This window comes from Pezoporus occidentalis, unplaced genomic scaffold, assembly GCF_034315485.1.
Source record: "Pezoporus occidentalis ecotype Australia unplaced genomic scaffold, CSIRO_AGI_Poc_V1 ctg65, whole genome shotgun sequence".
Lineage (NCBI taxonomy): Eukaryota > Metazoa > Chordata > Aves > Psittaciformes > Psittacidae > Pezoporus > Pezoporus occidentalis.
The window spans coordinates 232,174-250,187 of NW_026915998.1; the positions used below are offsets into that span (position 1 = coordinate 232,174).

Consider the following 18,014-nt stretch of genomic DNA (forward strand, 5'->3'; position numbering starts at 1 on the left):
CTTAGGCAGAAGTGCTTCCCTGTGAGGGTCCTGAGGCTGATGCTGAGGCTCTAGTGGAAGGTGTCCCTGCCCGTGGCAGGGGCTTGGAACTGGAGGAGCTTTGAGGTCTCTTCCAACCCAAAACAGCCTGGCATTCTCTGGGATCTGTGAGGCCATTAAGGGTGTTTGCACTGACTGTTAGTTCCTCTGGGAGGCAGGTTTGTATGCAGGAAGAAAAACAGCCATCAGGAAGGTATGAAATTAAAGAGGCCCTCTGGGGGAGCTTCTTCACATATTGTAGATAGCTGCTCCTCCTGTTTTTATTCCCTCTACTCTGTAATTTGCAGACGTTTAACATGCATGGTCACTGCCCAAATGGTGTTACATGACCCCATAATGCCTTGCACCATCTGGGTCAGTATGGGTCAAAGAGTCTGTGGGCATTGCCCTGCCCGAAGTGTGTCTTTACCTCCAAACTTCTAACTCTTGCCTTTATGCTTCCTTTACAGCAGCCCAACACAAGAATTTCCACCCTTGTTTGCCAAGAGGTAGGTCACTGGCCCTCTGAAGCACTGCCGGGGTTGTGTGTCTGTGCTGTGCCATGGCTGCTGTTAAGTGCTGGGACAGGAGATCTTGGGTGTTTCAAAGCACAGGAGGGACACTTCCCTTGAAAAGGATGCTCTGGGTTGTCTCACGCTGGCTTTTGAGAGCCCAAAGTGTTGGAAACACTGAGAATACAGAGCTGACGATGCTTTGTGTTGTGGCAACCTGAAACAAGGAGAAACTCTTCATTGCCCTTCTTCAGGCTCCAACTAGCAGGGTGAATGCTCTTCTAGCATTTAGCTTCTAAAGCAGTGGGTGGGATGGGGAACGATGCCTTGGGCACTCTCTGGGTTTTCAGCATTCAGATGATGCTATTTGTAAAGCAACTGTGTCAGCAGAATGCCACTGATCTTACTTCATCTGAGGTGCTCACCCATGGCAGAACGCAGGGAGCATGAGGAGCAGGAAAATCTGCCTCGGGGGGAAACGGGGAAAACCTAGTTTATGGGAAACAAGGATAAGCTGCCTGAGTTAGCAGTGGGAATATGAAGCAGTGATATTTGTCTCTCTTTTTGCCTTTGGAAGAGTTGAGATAGAAGAGGAGGCACAGCAGAGGAGGAGTTTAACTGGTTCCTGCAGGTTCACACCAGATGACAATAGGTATTTACCTCATCCTGGAGTATCGGGTTGGCTATCTCTGGTTTCAGAGCACCCTGATTTGCCATCTTCACAGATAACTGTATTTGTCTGAAGGTAGCAGCTGACTGAACACAACGAGAGATGGGGCTTTTCAAAGGGGCTGCTCAGAAAATCCAAAATGAAAATGACACAGGGTTAGTGGAACAAATGGGCAGACGTAGGGAGAGGCATCAAGTGCCCAACTGACAGTCCTGGGGGTGACAAGCTGCATTTAACTACAGGCCAACTGTAATGTGGGTCGACCTGCCACTGAGCTCCTCTGCTGATCACACTCCTGACTTCACAAGGAGCTCACACCACAGGAATGAGCCTGGTGGCACTTCTGGAGAGACAGCTTCTGAAGGAGTTGGAGCAGCCATCAGATAGTGATGATCTTCCTTTACTCCCAAACTGGCTGTGTGACCTGACCTCATCACCTAGACATGAAATACTCAATGCCTCACTATTTGCAGTCCCCTGAGCCAGCTCTCTGCTTTCCTTAGAGTTAGATTTAATTATTCTGCTCTGATGGCAGCAGGGAGGTGTGAGCAGAGAGGTTTGAAAGGTTCATTATCTTTAAATTGATCTTTGCTTCGATGGGAAATGTTTAGCCTGGTTTCAAGTCTCCAGCCGTTTTCTCAGGCTACTGTGAAGCCCAGATATATGCAGGAGCAGTGACAGGCAAGGTGGAGCATACTTTCTATGGTATGTGAGACCTGGGGACAGGCTGCCTCTGGTCTAAAGGGGCAGCAGTGACACTGTCCCTTAGCCCACATTGGTTGGAACAGCCGCACATGGTGTGGGGCAGCAGTGAGATGCAGAAATGCTTGGCTAAAATGGAGATGTTCGCCCTAGGAGGGAGAATCGTAGAATCCCAGACTGCTTTGGGTTGAAGGGACCTTAAAGCTCACCCAGTTACAACCCCCTGCCACGGGCAGGGACATCTTTAGGTTGCTCCAAGACCCATCCAACTTGGCCCTCTTTAGATACTGGAACACAACAGTGTTGGTCTTCCCTGAGCCTTCTCTTCACCAGGCTGAATAACCCCAATTCTCAGTCTGTCCTCATGGAAGGATTCAGAGAAGAATCCTCATGGGATTCTCCTGTGTTTTCAAACAGATCTGTTTAATTTGGGATTCAGCTCTGTGTTCCTGCTCTGAGGGGTGGCTCAATGCCAGGCAGCAGCATTATTGGCTTCTCTACCACTTTGGTCCTTAGTGGGCCCAGCAGGGAGCCCAATAAATGAGGCTTTTCAGCCTGAAACACTTTGTTTTCAGGATGAAGGAGCTGCCTTATGAATGTTGGTAGCAATTCTGTGCCACTGTGGTGCAGGTTTAAGGCAGGGCTTGGAAGCAGTTTTCCTCCTTCCCTCACATGTTACACACACATAGCACAATCAATTTTGTGGATGCACTGAGCTTTAATCTGTTTGGGGAAGTTGGGGTTTAGAGCAGACTCAAACACTGCGGCTAGAAACAGCTCCAGAGTGTTAAATAGGAAAAGCCAGTTTCTAAAGACAGAGTATTTCAGCAGAAAGGCAGATTCTGGTCACGTCAGTGCAGCAGGGCATGGGGACAGCAGCACAGCAGGGTTTGGCCTCATTGGCCAGGAAGCAGGCACCAGAGCTGTGGGCCAGACAAGGAGGTGTCCCCCACACAGAAAGCACTTAAAAATCCTTCTGGTTTTAATGCTTTGTTACTTGGCTGTTTTATTGTCAGTACTAATGGGCTAAGAAAAGTCACTGCTGGATCTTCCTGGAATGAGCCAAAGACAACAGCATCATCTCCCTCCAGGTGAGTGTTGCAGCACAGCCAGGAGATCTCGGACATCATCTGCAGCTGTATCAGCCCACAGGTAGCTGTGTAGGTCAGAGGATCCTGTGGGCACCCCTCTGGGGGGGGTGAAATGAAGCACATTTGTCAGCCTTGTACATGGGAGACTTTTCTTAGATGCAGGCAGCTGTTTTAAGGAAGGTTTAAGGAAGGTGCTGCAAGGAGCTGACAACACCCTGATAGAAGTGTTCAAAACCTGAAAGGAAAAGATCCAAACTTGCCAAAGTTTTCTTTACAAAATGTGTGTAGGGGGATGATTTTCAGTTGCTTTTAACTTTGGTTGGTTGAATTCATGACTGGGGGGATAAAAAATGTTGACCTGGTTTTCCACAGCACTGCAAAGATCACTTTGCTTACTGACCTGGTTCTGTTGGGTTTATTCTGTGTGTGTGTGGTTGGCAGAAGGCAGCTATTCCTGGCAATGTCAGTGTTTTAAGGTAGAAATTGCTTCTGATAAGACAATTTTGTAAGTGAAGGTATTGAAAACAGTGATGTGTGTTTTCCATTTTATTCATTCACACTTGGATGCAGGGAAGCTTTGGGCAGCTGCAGTGGGGAGCTAGCTCCTTCAGTAATGACAGCTTCTGTCTTTGACTTCTCTTGCAGCCCTGAAACAGGCACCAAGAGCCAAACAACTACATCCTTGAAGGAAACTTCAGAGAGAATCTCCACTTCTGCTGAAATCAGGTCAGTCTGTTGGTCTTGTATCAGCCTAATGCTCTGCTAAGGATAATGAGGGACGTGCTGCACTTGGTGGTTTCCTACTACACATGATTACTCTGGAAACAGTGCAGTCCTGGAAAAATAAGTACCATAGGACTGGGAATCTGGGAAAGGAGCTTTTACAAAAGCCTCAGCAGCCTGGGAGGAAATACACCCATATGGAAGCTGCAGGCCTCCCACAGCTTGAACATTATCCAATTCTTTATGATACCCAGAAATAGCAGAGGTTTCTATCTCCTAAACTGATCAGGATTTCATTTTAATCCAATCTCTGCACTGTAGGTAGCACAGTTCCAACGAGCACCTTGCCATATAGCTCCTATGCTATGCCTCACGTTGTGTCCCCTCCTCTCCCTACCTAACTTCTTGCTGTTTCCCTTGCAGAAATGGGGAAAATGGACAGGCCCCTAATGGGAAATCCTCATCTGAAACCGAGTCACATCATGGGGATGGGTAAGCAGTTGAGAAAGGCTGATCTGTGCTGCTGAACATAAGGTGTAACCCTGCTTTTCGCTCAGACATGGCATTTACCTGCTAGTGGTCTCAAGCAGATGGGATCTCCCCAGTCATGGTCCTGGGCTGCACTTATGGGATCTCCCCAGTCATGGTCCTGGGCTGCACTTCAAGAGCATCATCTGCTGGCTAAGCTGCAACTTGTCAGTTTACTCTTCCTTCATGTCCCTCAAGGATTCTCCTCTCTGGCTCAGACCCTAAAGAGTCTACCTCATGCATTCATTCTTTTTATTACTGCTCCAATTGCCTCCCCACTACTGTTCCCTGGGGAACTTCTTCCTCCTACAGGGCATGTGTTGAACTTTGGTTGCTGGTGGCTCCTGATGACATTGGTTCTAGTCCTCTGCACCCTGTAGAAAATCTGAAGGGGTGGCTGAGTAGTGGGGAAGTGTAGAAAGAGGTGTTGTATGGAGGAAAACTTGAGGAAGAAAATGACTAGGAAGCTAAAGTCATGGATGCAGGTGATGGGCATGTTAAGGGGCAGAGCTCTGACTTGAAGTTGATGGCAGGGAAGCTTCTGATTCCCCTGAGAGATCACTCCCTCCTTGTACACTTATGTCTAGTGGTCTTTGTCCTCTGGTCTGTACTTTGGGTCATTTCAGATATATAAAATATACCCCATACTCACAGGCCTCTTTTGTTCTCAGTGTTACCACCCTGAATGCTTGGCTGCCTCTAGACTGAAGCAGGCAGTTGTATGTGTGGCCTCACCTTTTGCTCTGTTGTGCTTAAGCAGCTGCAGAAGGCTTAGATTGACCAAATGATTATCTGTAGCCTATACAGTTAATTGCTCTCCACCTCCATCAGTGAAGATAAAGCTAGAAATGTCCCCAAACTGGTGTCAACAGCTGAAGCAAAGTCTGGAGTGCTTGGGAAAAGGTAGAGGCTGGACTGTTTTCATGGTCATGTAGCTGAGGCCTGTAAATATATCTGTGGATGTCATTGCAGGGACAGGCTGATGACAAGGCACTGACTGTGCTCGGGGTCACTTGGGTCACATAGCTGCTCCTAATTGTGAGGCAAAAATTAGAGGCTGCCTCATTACTTAAGCCACTTAAAACTGGAGAGGGAGTAACTGAGGGAAGGAAGGAGATGGGTGCACAGCTTGAGAGGTCTGGGGAGTGAAAGATGGGTGTAGGGCCTGCCTGCCCTTTCTGACCATGAGCAGAGAGAGAACAACTGTTGTAGGGTACTTAGTCTCACCTTAGCAAAGGGGTGAGTAGACTCTCACTGCAGGGAGCAGCCCATCTGTGAGTAACCCATGAGCAGTGGTCAGGGTACTCAGAAGGTTAGCCCTTCCCATCCTGATGTATTGTTAGCCCCAGTTTGTGCTCCTGTTAGTAGACTCTTCTAGGGTGATACAGTATAAATGCTGCCAGGGCATCTCTCACTGGCATTTTCTTTTTTCTAGTGACAAACCTCTGAAGGAAAAGTCTGAGCCATTCCCATGGGATGAACAGGCTCCCAGAGCAACCGTGGTATCCAAGAATGGAAGGTAGAGCTGGGGTGAAATTCCATCGTTGACTTGCATTTCCCCAGAGTTTCTTGCCATTTGACCTGTAGAAATCCACTGAGGACCACCTCTGGGAAGTTTTAGGTTTTTCCTCTCCTCTCTTTAATAAAATGCAGAAGAAAATCATAGTAGAACATCGCAAACCAAATCAAAGATGCTTCCTAAAGTTGTTTCCTAAAGTTGGTGTCTCTCCATTTCAGTTATCCTGAACACACAGAAGCCAACAATGGATTTTACCCACCAAAGTAAGTGTAAACCTACTAACAGTGTAAAAATAACCTTTCCTTCTCACTTTTGGGGTGAGAAGGGTCTTCTGCTGACCCAGTACTCCCTAACAGGAACTCCCTGTTCTGGGAGCAGCACTTGCAAAGTGGACTGGACCTGTTCCACAAGCTCAAAATGGGCTGAGATTTTTCCAGCTCTTTTGCTTGTACTAGCATGAATTGGTTGGATTTATGTCTCTGTCCTTCAGGTCTGCTGCAGGAGCTTTACCAAGCTAAGCAGGAAGGAGGAAAAGGGGTTGTGTTTGAGACAGGAAAATCTTATGTTTGGTATTTTTGCTCCTTGCTCTGTTCTCCAACATGCCAAGCTTCCTTCTGTGACCCATGACTCTCTTCTCTTGCCAGGTCCAACTCTGGTTGCAGAGACATTGCTGCAGATGCTACAGACAAGCTGCACCACGCATATGAGACCTCTGACCACCTAGATGATGCTGAGTCTGAACCTGCAAGGTCAGGGCCTGCTGCTGGTACTCACAGGGCTGCTCACAGAGGGAAGATGGTGGGGGGGAGGGGGTGGGGTATGAATATGTAACTTGTTTGGAATAGAGCTGGAACTAGATTCCAAGCTGGGCACCAAAGCAAGGGGAGGCAGAAAATTCTGAGTGGTCACTGTCGCACGTCCATTATTTTGGGACTTGGCTCCATGTATTTGCTTACCAAAAGACCTGAGATGAGCAAATGATATCTTCAGACCTCCTAGCTGAGGTGAGCAGGATCACAGGGCTCCCACTAGGGTAAATCCCAAGACCTAGAGCTGCTGCTAGTAATGTAGGAACATCTTCCCTGAAGTCATCCCTATTGTACTTCATCCCAGCTGCATGATCCTGTGGCAGGCTGGAAAAGTCCTGTATCCAGCCAAGATGTATGTGAACTGAAGCCTACAAACTGTATTAGTTCCACCAACAGCCTCTATTCTCCTTAATCAGAGACAGTGAAAATGTGTTTTTTCTGAGGGAAAACCAGTTCTCTGAGAAAACACTTCCTATTTTCTGGTCTCACATGAAGTGCAGTGTTGTGATTTCACACAAGTGCCCTGGAAGCCTTTGGCAAGCTGTAGATTCCTTCCATTTTTTTGACAGGTCTAACTTGCATTCTGATGTCCCAATTCCTCCTACTGAGAGAGCCCCTGTGCACCTGGAGGACACGGAATATTCCTTCAAAAGGTACGAGTGGGATACACACATAAGGATTAACAGACGTCTGAATGGGCAGGCACAGAAAGAGGCTTCTTTTTACAGCTTTTGTCCCAAGGGTGAAGGCAGCTGATACTTAAAGCACAGCTTGCAAAACAAACCAAGAGGTTTGTGTTGTATCCCTCCTCCATCTTCTCTGATAGAAACCAAGCAGCCCCACTCTAGCTTTTTCTCTCGTCTTGGTGTTTGTACTTGGCTGGGTTCAGTTGGTACCTCCTCATTCAGTGATAATCCACTAAAGTGCTACAGTGATGCTGCAGGGGCAGCAGGGAGCTGAAAGGCAACTGAAAGGCACTGAAATGCAACTATAGTCTAAATATGGTTCCTAGAGACAAATCCTGGTGGGGGACACTGAATGGTACAGACTGACACAGGCCTTGCCTGGTGAGTACGTAGTGTGAGTATTTATGTGTCAGCTGTTAAAGGTGCCATGGGCCTTTCTTTGCTTATCAGATCTGTCCTGGGCTATGAGGAGAGAAGCAGCAGCACCCAAGAGAGCAGATACACGGGTCCTGAGGCCCCAGCATACAGCAAACCATACTGGAATGAAGCAATGTAAGGACCTGGGCTGCAAGGGGAGGTGAAGCTGTGTGGAGGGGTATCACTGGATACACTCGGTACCTGAGGCTGACTCACTATCAGACTGTACCAGATGTGATGCCTGGCATGGCAAACACCTCCTGATGTATGATGAAGCCACAGTAAATAATCTGTTACTCCGCAAGAAGGAAACATAGTTTGGGCTGGTATTTTAAAGAGCTAATTTCAGCATGTGAAAATGTTGCTGCTTGACCCTTCCGCTGAATCCCAAGCAGTTAAGCAGAGCTTCGTGCTGTGCTGAAGTCTGTACTGGTTACAGCTTAGCCCTTGCAATGTCCTCCACCAAAGCCTCATGACTTTCTTTCTTCTGAGGGTGCACTGAAAACTGCACTTTCAGGTGTTTGTGCCTGGCAGCCACAAATGGGGTTTCCTTCCCTTTGCCAGGTCTTCCCAAGATTTCCAAGAGGGGAACACCCCTAGGGAAAGGGGGCACAAGAGCATGAGGGCCTTGGATGACCACAAACCAGAGCTGATCCAAGAGGGGTGAGTGGTCATCAGGACTCACCCACACTTCATAATTCTTCATGTCTTCATCTGTTCCTGATGGAACTGAGACCAACTGCCCAGAGATCTCAGCAAGTACTATCCAAGCATTTAGGAATGCTTCAGAATCAAGCATGAGTGTGTGCTGAGGTGTCAGAAGCATCTGGCAGCCCAGAGAATTCTCACACAAGTGCTTTTCCCTGTGTCTGATGTTTTCCTTCTGCAACAATCTCGGCCTTTAGCTGCAACCTGCAAGCTAGAATGGGATTCGTAAGCATGATTCCCATCTGATCTGCTATTTGGGCAGTATGGCAATAGGTCTAGCCAAACTGTGTCTCCTGCTCCCTGCCTGATGGCTCCTGCCTAGGGAATGGATGTCCACCCATGTTTTATCTCCAGTGCCTTAAGCAGAAATCTTTATTTTAGGTTTTCAGACTCAACCAACCATATTGAGAAGGAACAAGAACCTCCTGCCCACACTGTCCACATGGAGCCTCCCAGGTCGAGGGAACACACTGACCATGAACCCAGCATGACTAGGTAAGGAATCAGGTAGTTAAATGCAATTTTAATGCAGGAATCCAAGCCAGTGCCAGATTTGCTACAGGGCATCAGTAGTCCCAGAGGGGTTGGTGTGCATAAACGTAAAAAACCAGATAGAAAAATCAATCAAACTTGTCCCTGGATTAATGTGGGCATGTCCACAGTGGCTCTGCACTGTGGTTATCTAGTGGATACACTTCTGTGGTGGTACCCAAGTGAGGCCAGGTCATGCTCTTAGCAGTGTGAAATGTAACACAGAGGTACAGGATAACCCATAATGGTCATAGCTAAATGACCAGAATTAAACTGTCAAGTTGGAAAGAATGAACAGGTAGATGATGCTCATCAGGAGCTTTATTTTTCACCTTTTTTTTTTTTTTAAGGCATCTGTATTTTCCCTCCTTTTTTCACACCTCTTTGGATTATCCAGCATATTCCTATGCAGGGATATTGTGCTTTCCTGGAGGGCAGGGGATTCACCAGAGGCTGCAGCTGCATCCTACAGTAACTATGCCCAGTGGCACTCCTCCAGGCTCTAATGATCTCCTGTCTTGGCAGGCTCAGCTCTCTGCCTAGAGAAAGCAGCATCACAGCTCCAGAGACCCCACGTGGAAATGAACCTGACCCACACTGGGAAAGGTACGGAGTTCAGGGATCAGGCATGCTTTATGGCTTCTCCTGCATCTTGTGCTCTCCCTCTTGCTCTGCTCTGCTCAGTTCTTGGCTGGAGAGTTCAGAAACCAGTACAACCATGTGTGTTCCTGTGTTTGCTCACCACAGTGGACAGGTTGAGACACAAGTGCTAAAGCTTCTAACAGGCTTCTTCTTCCCTGACCAGGATCGCTCCAGCTTGGGAAGAACAAACCTGCCCCACCACAGACAATCGCCATGAGAGCCCAGGAGACTGGAGGCACAATGAGCCTGATCTGGCAGCCAGGTACTGTGGGACCATTCCTTTGTTTCTCCCCATCAGTGGCTCTCAAATCCTCATCCTTCACCATTCCCAGTCTTGATACAAACCTAGCTGAAGCCCTGGGGCTGTGTAAATTTGCCCAGCATATACTAATCAAATGATGCTGACAAAAGGAATGTTGGGTTTAGGATTCCATGCACATCCAGTTGTTCATATTTCATTTCAGATGACAAATTAACTTGGATGACTGCTGAATCTTGCAGCATTTCATTGTGCTGGGAATTCAGCTCATGTAGGTGAGGGGAAGTAAGACAGATCTCTGTTTCCCTTGGCCTTAAGCACCTCCAGCAGCATTATGTCCCAGGTTTTCCTTGTTGCCAGTGAAAAGAGGCATGAACCAGCCTCAGCAAATTCTGAACACTTGTGTGAGCTGTTGTAGCAAATACAGTTGTTGGCTTTATGGTCAAATTGGTTCTAACTCTTCAGCAGGTCCAACTTCAGCTCAGATAGTGCGCTCAGTGGCAGTGAGACCCAGCAGCCTGTGCCACTGTACATGGACCGCCAGCCCTTTAGCACCAGCATGTCAGCACCCAGTCACAGGATACCATCCTATGTGGACAGCCAAGCCTTCAGCACCAGAAGGTAAGGGCACGAGGTGCAGAGACAGGGAAAGCTGCTGGCACAGAAATATGTGCCAGAAACTCTGGTCCAGGTTGCATGATTTTGTTCCCAGAGGGAGCAACAGTATTGGCAGGTCTCACAACACATGGAACAGGATCATTCTTGCACCTGATGGGCTGAAGAAGGATTCAGGAGATCCGAGCTGATAATTGCTCTGTAACACCAGAGAGTTCTTGGCAGGTTGTGCTCAGATCACCTACCCAGGGCACAGAAACCTCACAGGTGTGTAGAAACCACATCTGCTTCTCCTCTGTAACTGCAGAGATGAGGATTCAGAAGCAGTGTGATTGTTATTTCTCATGACCCTCAATGACGTAAGAGACAAGTTGTACACTTAGAACTACTATTTATATTGATATCTACATTCATATGTTGTGAATGCCACCAACACCTCTTCCAGCATTTTTTAGTTGGTGTCCCAAGGCTCTCACTTGCTTTTGGAGGCATTTGCAGGCTGGGAGTAGAAAAACCAGGACAGATCTTTATTGTATTTCATAGCCTGATGTCACCCTTGGCACTGTGTGATGCTGACATGTCTCTGCAGAGCAGGAACCTCGCACTTCACTCCTGCCCTCAGGTTTATATCAGAAATCAAATGCTTTTCTTGCCCAAAGCAGGGTTTTCTCATCTTACGATGATCTCAGCCTGTCCCTCTTTCTCTCTTTCATGCAGCATTGATTTTCAGGGGGTTTCAGCATTGTTGAACATTAAGTTATACAGTTGCCTGAAGCTTTGATCAGGATCAAATTGCTGATATACAATATAAACATAATCTGTGCCCCAGGGCACTTGCAAAAAAAGAATGACCGTAAGCTCTAAGCTCATTTTCTCTGCTGAAAGAGCCTGAGCTCTGCCTACAGGTTAAAGCCATTCCCCTGATGATTTCTGCCTTGGAAAAGGGAAAACATGCAGGTCTGATACTGGATGGGCCAGCTGTCAGCACCTCACACATGTGGGTGGTGCAGGGGTTAGGTTTTGAGCCTTTCTTAGCCCCAGAGCTTTGTGTGTATCCTCCAGTTGCAGAACCAGCACTGATGAAATGGGCAAAGCAGGGGGAGGATGCACCATGGTGGTGACTGCTGGGGCAAACACTACTTGGGCGCTGTGGGGACTCCAGGGAGTACAGTGGTAAGCAGATCTTTGTGCTTCCTTGCCAGACCTACCCCGGATTATGAAGGGAGATGTTATGATGGGAGCAGCAGCCCAAGGAACAGCAGATATGACAGCACCAGTGCCAGAGGGCTCTGTGACTTCAGCCCCATGGCTGGGCGGTAAGAGGGCAAAGAGGGGGGGGATCCAGGTTTGTTAACACAAAGAACACCCCACTACTACATTCACTCACCATCTGAGTGTCCCATCCCACCTCTTACTCATTCCTTGGATCTAAGCATATGCAGTGAGGAGCTGTTTGTGTGGATGGCTGTGGTGCGGGGGTGATTTTGATGCTAAGCAGGGAGACATTTAGCCAAGATTCTCTTGTGAGAATCCCACACGTGCTCAAGTTCAGTGCTTGAGATTGTGTCACTTCCTTTCATAGCTACGACTCCCTTCCCGGAGACACCACCGTGTCCATTTCCCAGAGAAGCCACAGGGTGCCATTCTACATGGACAGCTTAAACTGTAACAGCACCAGGTAAACGGGCAGTCTTCACGGTTGTGAGGCAAACCTCCATGAAACAGTGGTGGAAAAGAAGCTAGGAAGCCAAGCCAAGAGCTGAGAGAGAGAGGAGTGGTTTCCAGGCAGTGGATGTGTGATCTGGAGGCACAGAACTACTCTTAAACTGTTCCTAGTAAAAGCCACCCAGCACAGGGTCTGTGATACATCCATCTCTGGAGATTTTTCACCATGTGAGGTGCCAGAACAAGGGGACAGGAGAATGAAGAGCTGTTCCTGGCTGCTCTCCCTTGACCAGAAACTGGCCTTTGCAAAGGCTGCGCAAAAAAAAGAGGGATATCAAGACAGAGGATCACTATCTGCAGGATGTCAATAACTGACTGAACTGGTCACAGAACATGGGTGTTAGAACAGGTAGGAGGTATCCAGTACAGAGTACCATTACCCTGGGCTTTCTGCACTCCTTCATGGCAGTGTCAATCCATCCTCATGCATCTGACACTGTATGGAGGCACCAGCATAGCTTTGAGGTTGGATCTGTAAAGCAGAGTATGGTTGTGGGGTGTGAGCAGGAGATGCAGGATCAGCTTCACCCCTGCAAGTTCAAACTCAACAGGTCTCCCTGAGTAGACAGACAGAGCTGTTTTCCAAAGACATTTTAGTAGCCACCTTCTCCCTTCTGCAGCTTTTGAGATCACTAAATTGGAGATGGTTATGCTGGGGATAATTATACTGGACTGTGGCCAGTTCATCCCCATCTTCTTCTCTCCTGCAACTGTTGTGTGCTGTTTCCCTCTGTAGCTGCTCCCCTTCAGACTTCATCATTCACTTAAGGTCTGTACCTGTTTGAAGATCTTGTTTGATCTTTTCTCCCACAGCCCTGTAAAGTGACTTTTCCAAGTCACTTCTCCAGGGAATCAGTCCTGTTATGTAGCTTTATAAAGAGAAAGGAGTATTTTTGGTCAGTGATAGAGATGAATCCATCTATGTGATTAAGGGCCATCATATTGCATCTTTCCAACCTGCTCCCCTAGTGGTCAGTCTTTCCTTGGCTACCAGCTGGGATCATGTCACAGCTCGTGTCCCCAGTGCCCACAGACTTTCCTCGCTCTTGCAGGCTTCTCTCCAGTTCCAGTGAGAGGATCTGCACTTCAAACACTGCCTCACCACACAACAGCCCAGCATTGGCCTCAGGGTACCAGCCTGACTCCAGCACTACTGGGTAAGGGTCAGTGGGTTGTGATCCCCCTTCTGCAGTAGGGGTTTTGTTCATGGCCATCCTGTTTGAAGACCAGCCAGGCTTTGCTGCTCTGGGCCACAGGACACTTAGCCACTTCTGGCTATAAGAGCATAGACAGAGCCACCTAAAAGGGAGAGATGGGCTGAGTGCTTTTCTCCAGGTGCCCTTTTATAGAGACCAGGATGTAGCTCACTGTGTGAGTTATGTCTTTTTAGCATGGCAAAATCACAGATCCTCCATAACACATTGTAGCTGGAAGGATGTGATGGAGCTCCTCATGCCATATATGCTCATCACAGGTGTGGGGCTCTCACAAGACTCTTTGCTGTGTTGTGAGCAATCTACAGCAAATATAGCTATGGAATTCAGTGGGGTGGGTGCAGGACCCTGATCTGTGGTGTCTTAGTGTCCCAGCACAGCACAACTGTCAGCTCAGAGCTGTGTTCTGGGATTCGTGGTCTCCACAGGCTCCTCCTCAGAGGTGAAAACCGCCATCCAGTTTTCTGCATTTTAGAGAGGGGTTTCAAAGCAGTGAGAGGTCAGTAGAGGCTTTGGTGGAGAATATTTGGGTCCTGCAGCCTTGCTGCAGCCACATATTGCAGCACCGATCTGAGCAGAAGACTCATCTGAAACACTTTATATGGGAAGTGTCTACACTAAGTTACAAAACAGCTTTTCTTTCCTTTCTTTAGCTGTGCCATGGGCTTAGTTTGCTCATGTAAGGAGAGAGGATTAATCATAGCTTATAGGGAACAACCAAAATGCACCATGGATAAAGAGGCTGATTAGTTCATTTTATGGCCGGAGGAAGAGCCGGTCGGCACTGAGTCTCCCCTCGATCTGCAACAGAGCCACAGACAGACAGATGGGGGCATGTAATTTTGAAATCAGAATTGTAAAGAGGGGGAAATATGCAAGAAAGGGCAGCTCTGTAAGCAAAACCATTCCCAAAGCTAGCCAGCAGCTATTGAGAATGGATGACAACGCTGGAGATACTCCAATTACAGCCACAGTGAGCAGTGCTGTGCCAGCAGAGCTTTCCTGTTAACAGGCAGAACCATGAGCTCTCTAAATACTTATTGTCTGCGTAATCCTGACATGGTTGGAAAAGACTTATCCTTGCAAAACCAGGGATAACTGGATGAAAGGGTTGTATTATCCATCCCATTCTTTGTAATTAACTTGATTTGTTTCAGTGGGTTAATTACTGGGTTCTACTATGTGTTATTTAGCAACAATGCTTGATATTTAGTATTTATTCAAGAACAACAGCTTCTCTCCCTGTGTCTTTTCAAGCACGTGACGTGTCCAAGGGCACACATGTGGTTCCTTTCTCTGATTCATTAGCCCCAGTCTTTTCTAATGCAAATGTTTCTCCTTGTGCTTCCACCCCTTCCTAGAAAAGGGGTCCTCTTCGTGAAGGAGTACACGAACAGCAGTGAGTTATCGGCCTCCCCACGCTATTGCAGGTATGAGAGTGTCCACACACAGTCACATCTCGACGTATGTGTGCAGAGCAACAGCATGTGGCTTTGCCAGCTCCCGCACATTGAGCAAGCTCACAGTTAGTGCTGTGTCAGCATGAGTGGATTAGCCTTGGATGGATCATTGCATGGAGTGGGCAGGGAATGCTGCTCTGGGGACCTCACCTTGCTGTCAATCCTGTTGTGGAGACGGGAGGATGTCTGCCTCCCAACTCCAAGTGGAGGGATAACCCCCCATCCAAGTGAGCCAGCCTCTAAGGTGGATGGCAGGATGAAAACACCACACTGCAGTGTTTTAGGCTGCATATTTGGCACTGTCAGGCATCACTGTGCGTTTATACACATAAGCAAATGGTTGGAATTGCTGAGAAAAATGTGGAGGTGGAGGGTTGACACTCAAAAAAAAGTTATTTATGAGTTAGAACAAGTTAAAAGATGTCATTTTCAAGCTTAAATATTCAGTCGTTTGTATTCTGCTCGAAGATAAGTAAGTAAAGCTACTCCAGATTAACACCAAAGTGACCAAGAGCAGAATGGGGCTGTGTGTACCTCAGGCTTACCCTGACGTGGCAGGCAGTTAACCACCAGCTTGATGCCTCCCTGCTGGCATTTGTCCTCGCAGTGCTATGCTGGCATTACTGTGGTAGCTGATGACAGGCTCCATAAATCTCCAGCCTTTTCTGTAGGCTGGTAAAGCAGATGTCAGCAGCCAAAGATCAGTGTGTTGCTGCAGTGCCTGAAACGCCACAGGCAGACAGAATAGAGAGGGAACACTCAGCTGGGTGAGACTGAGGGTGTGTTTTGTGCCTTTTCCTGCATAGTAGGTCAGGATTTGGGAGTGTGGTAAGCAATCAAATAGCTGCTGTTTGTAGGGTCCATATGTAAACATCAGGACCCTGGTGAGGCCAGAGAAGTTTCCCTGATGAGTGGAAATCAGAGGCAGGATTTCACAGGCTGCCCACCCAGCAGCCAGAGCAGGATTTTGTCAACCTCATCTCATGTTACCAGTGGAAAGCAGGAGGGAGCAGTATCTTTCCCTTTGCACTGGCATGGCTGTCAGAGCTTCTCGGCCCCCTCTGAGTTGCATTTGACAGACCCTTGTGTAGGACTCTCAGCACTGACTCCCTGATGTCCCTGCTCCTGGCAGGGAGTGTGACAGGGTGGGACACCCTGAAGAGCATGCTGCTGTGCCACCTCCCTTGGCCTCAGGCTTGAAGGCACTGATTTCAGGGTGCATCCCATTTCCCAGCCATGCTACCCATATCCTGCCTCTCTCCAAGGGGACAGCAGCAGCCAAATGCATCTCCCAGTGCTCTGAAGAGCAGCATGAAACCAGCAAAGGTGGAGATGCTACTGCTGACAGACCCACTCCCTCTCTATTAGGTAAAAGCCTTCTAGGAAGGACCAACCTCCTCTGCAAAGAGCAGGCAGCTGGGATGTTGCAGTTAGAGCTTTAGATTAATGATTAATGACTCCATCTGAGATGCTTTTCCTATCTATCACTGCCAAGTGCTGATACTTCCTTCTGTCTCCAGTGGCAGCCTTGTGGATATGAGTGATTTGGAGAGAGCAACCTACAGCCACCACCATTACTTGTCCAGTGCTCCCCTCCAGAGGTAGGACACTACCTTGGGGGTTTCAGCAAACTCTTAAACACAAATGACTTTAAGGTTTTGCTGTGTTAGAGTATCAGTATGGGTTTGGTGGAATAGCAGGATGAAGTGTAAATGATGTTTGGAAAATATAGTGACGTTAAGATCTTTATTGCCCTGGTTTTGTCCCTGGGATAACACATGTTCCTCTATCACTGGATGCAGTCAGACACAGGTAGGAGCAGGCAGCTCATGGGGAGTGGTGTTGGTGGTAGGAAAGGAGCCTCTGCTATCAGTGCTGGGCCTGGAACCAGCTTGTGTGGCAGAGGAATTCACACTTCTGTTCCCTCACAGGTCCAGTGAACCTGTTTGCAGCTACTGCAGCCGTGAGATCCGAGACTGCCCTAAGATCATAATAGAGCATCTTAACATCTACTGCCATGAATACTGCTTCAGGGTAAAAACACCCCTTAACTACTGGTTGCCTTCTGTGTGCTGCTGTGAAATGGAGTGGTGGGGGTTGGAATCTGTCTGTTAACTTCTGTCCTCAGACTTTGAGTCATGTACATATAGTGTGTGTCAAATGCTTGCATCCACACTGGGACAAAAAAAGGCATGTTGTATTGGTTGTGTCCCCAAAAGTTTTACAGTTCCTCACACAACTGTGTACTAGAACAAGGAGAATTATCATCCTCTGAAGGAGCAGCAGCACCCCTTACCATTTTTCCTCATGCAGCTGACCTTGTGTGCTGCTTTGTGGCCTTTGTGCCCCAGCACAGGTCTTGCTGCATCTCAAACCTTGCAGGGTTTACAAGTTGGTGGAAATGGTGAGTGTGGGAGGAGGAAGCCTGCAGTGGAATTAGTCTGCCTTAGAGAAGTCAGGCCTGAGATGCCACTGCTTTGCCATCCTCACACCTTTATAAGGTGATATAGAGACCATTCCTCTGCCCCCTTGTGCTGTCATTTCTGCACAGTGCTTTGGTTACTGTCTGACCACCTGCTTTTCCTTTTGGCAGTGTGGAATTTGCCACAGAGCAATGGGAGATCTTCTGGATAAAATATTCATCCACAGGGACATTGTCCACTGTGACAAGTGCTATGAGAAGCTCTTCTAGGTGAGTGCCTTGTGCAGTGTCAGCATACACGGCTGGATGAGCAAGCTCGTGGAGTTCTCTGACTGAAGAGCATTTAACTCCTACAGTTACTGAGTGACCCATACAGGGATTTTCCTGTGGCTTTTCAATGGGAAGCAGTGACTGCTGTTACAGAGTTAGCTGGAAACATGGTAGATCTGATCCAGGGGCCTTAGTTTCTCAGGGATCTCCAGACATCATGTAGTAAACAGGCTGTGTTAGGTTCATGTGGGGAGACAAGCAGAGAGAAGGCTCCAGTGATGAGAGAGATGTTCCTCAGAGATGGAGGGTCCTCTCAGAAGGTAATAAGAGGTTCCTCCTCCATCCTGAGCTAACCTGGAGCAGGCTGGGTGCTTTTTGCAGCCAGAACATTCCTCCAGCAAGAAGGCAGCACCAGATGCAGTTACTCCTTTACATAAAAATCCTTTGAGATGAAACTCACTGGGAAAACCAGAGTTGTATGCTCTGCTGACAG

The 18,014-nt window shown here is 47.9% G+C and overlaps 1 protein-coding gene across 1 annotated transcript in view; it reads left to right on the forward strand.

The window, feature by feature from the left end:
- The window catches only part of ZNF185 (zinc finger protein 185 with LIM domain), a 33,520-nt gene that overhangs the window by 13,545 nt on the left and 1,961 nt on the right, over positions 1-18,014 (forward strand). The window contains exons 10-31 of the mRNA XM_062640419.1: positions 489-527; positions 1,108-1,182; positions 2,919-2,993; positions 3,639-3,719; positions 4,140-4,208; positions 5,680-5,763; positions 5,982-6,026; positions 6,408-6,512; positions 7,142-7,225; positions 7,709-7,810; positions 8,240-8,338; positions 8,765-8,878; positions 9,440-9,520; positions 9,720-9,818; positions 10,284-10,436; positions 11,633-11,746; positions 12,013-12,108; positions 13,208-13,312; positions 14,731-14,799; positions 16,350-16,430; positions 16,761-16,863; positions 17,423-17,521. Of these exons, the coding sequence (XP_062496403.1) occupies positions 489-527; positions 1,108-1,182; positions 2,919-2,993; positions 3,639-3,719; positions 4,140-4,208; positions 5,680-5,763; positions 5,982-6,026; positions 6,408-6,512; positions 7,142-7,225; positions 7,709-7,810; positions 8,240-8,338; positions 8,765-8,878; positions 9,440-9,520; positions 9,720-9,818; positions 10,284-10,436; positions 11,633-11,746; positions 12,013-12,108; positions 13,208-13,312; positions 14,731-14,799; positions 16,350-16,430; positions 16,761-16,863; positions 17,423-17,521 (1,972 nt within the window). The remainder of the gene's footprint in view (positions 1-488; positions 528-1,107; positions 1,183-2,918; positions 2,994-3,638; positions 3,720-4,139; positions 4,209-5,679; positions 5,764-5,981; positions 6,027-6,407; positions 6,513-7,141; positions 7,226-7,708; positions 7,811-8,239; positions 8,339-8,764; positions 8,879-9,439; positions 9,521-9,719; positions 9,819-10,283; positions 10,437-11,632; positions 11,747-12,012; positions 12,109-13,207; positions 13,313-14,730; positions 14,800-16,349; positions 16,431-16,760; positions 16,864-17,422; positions 17,522-18,014) is intronic.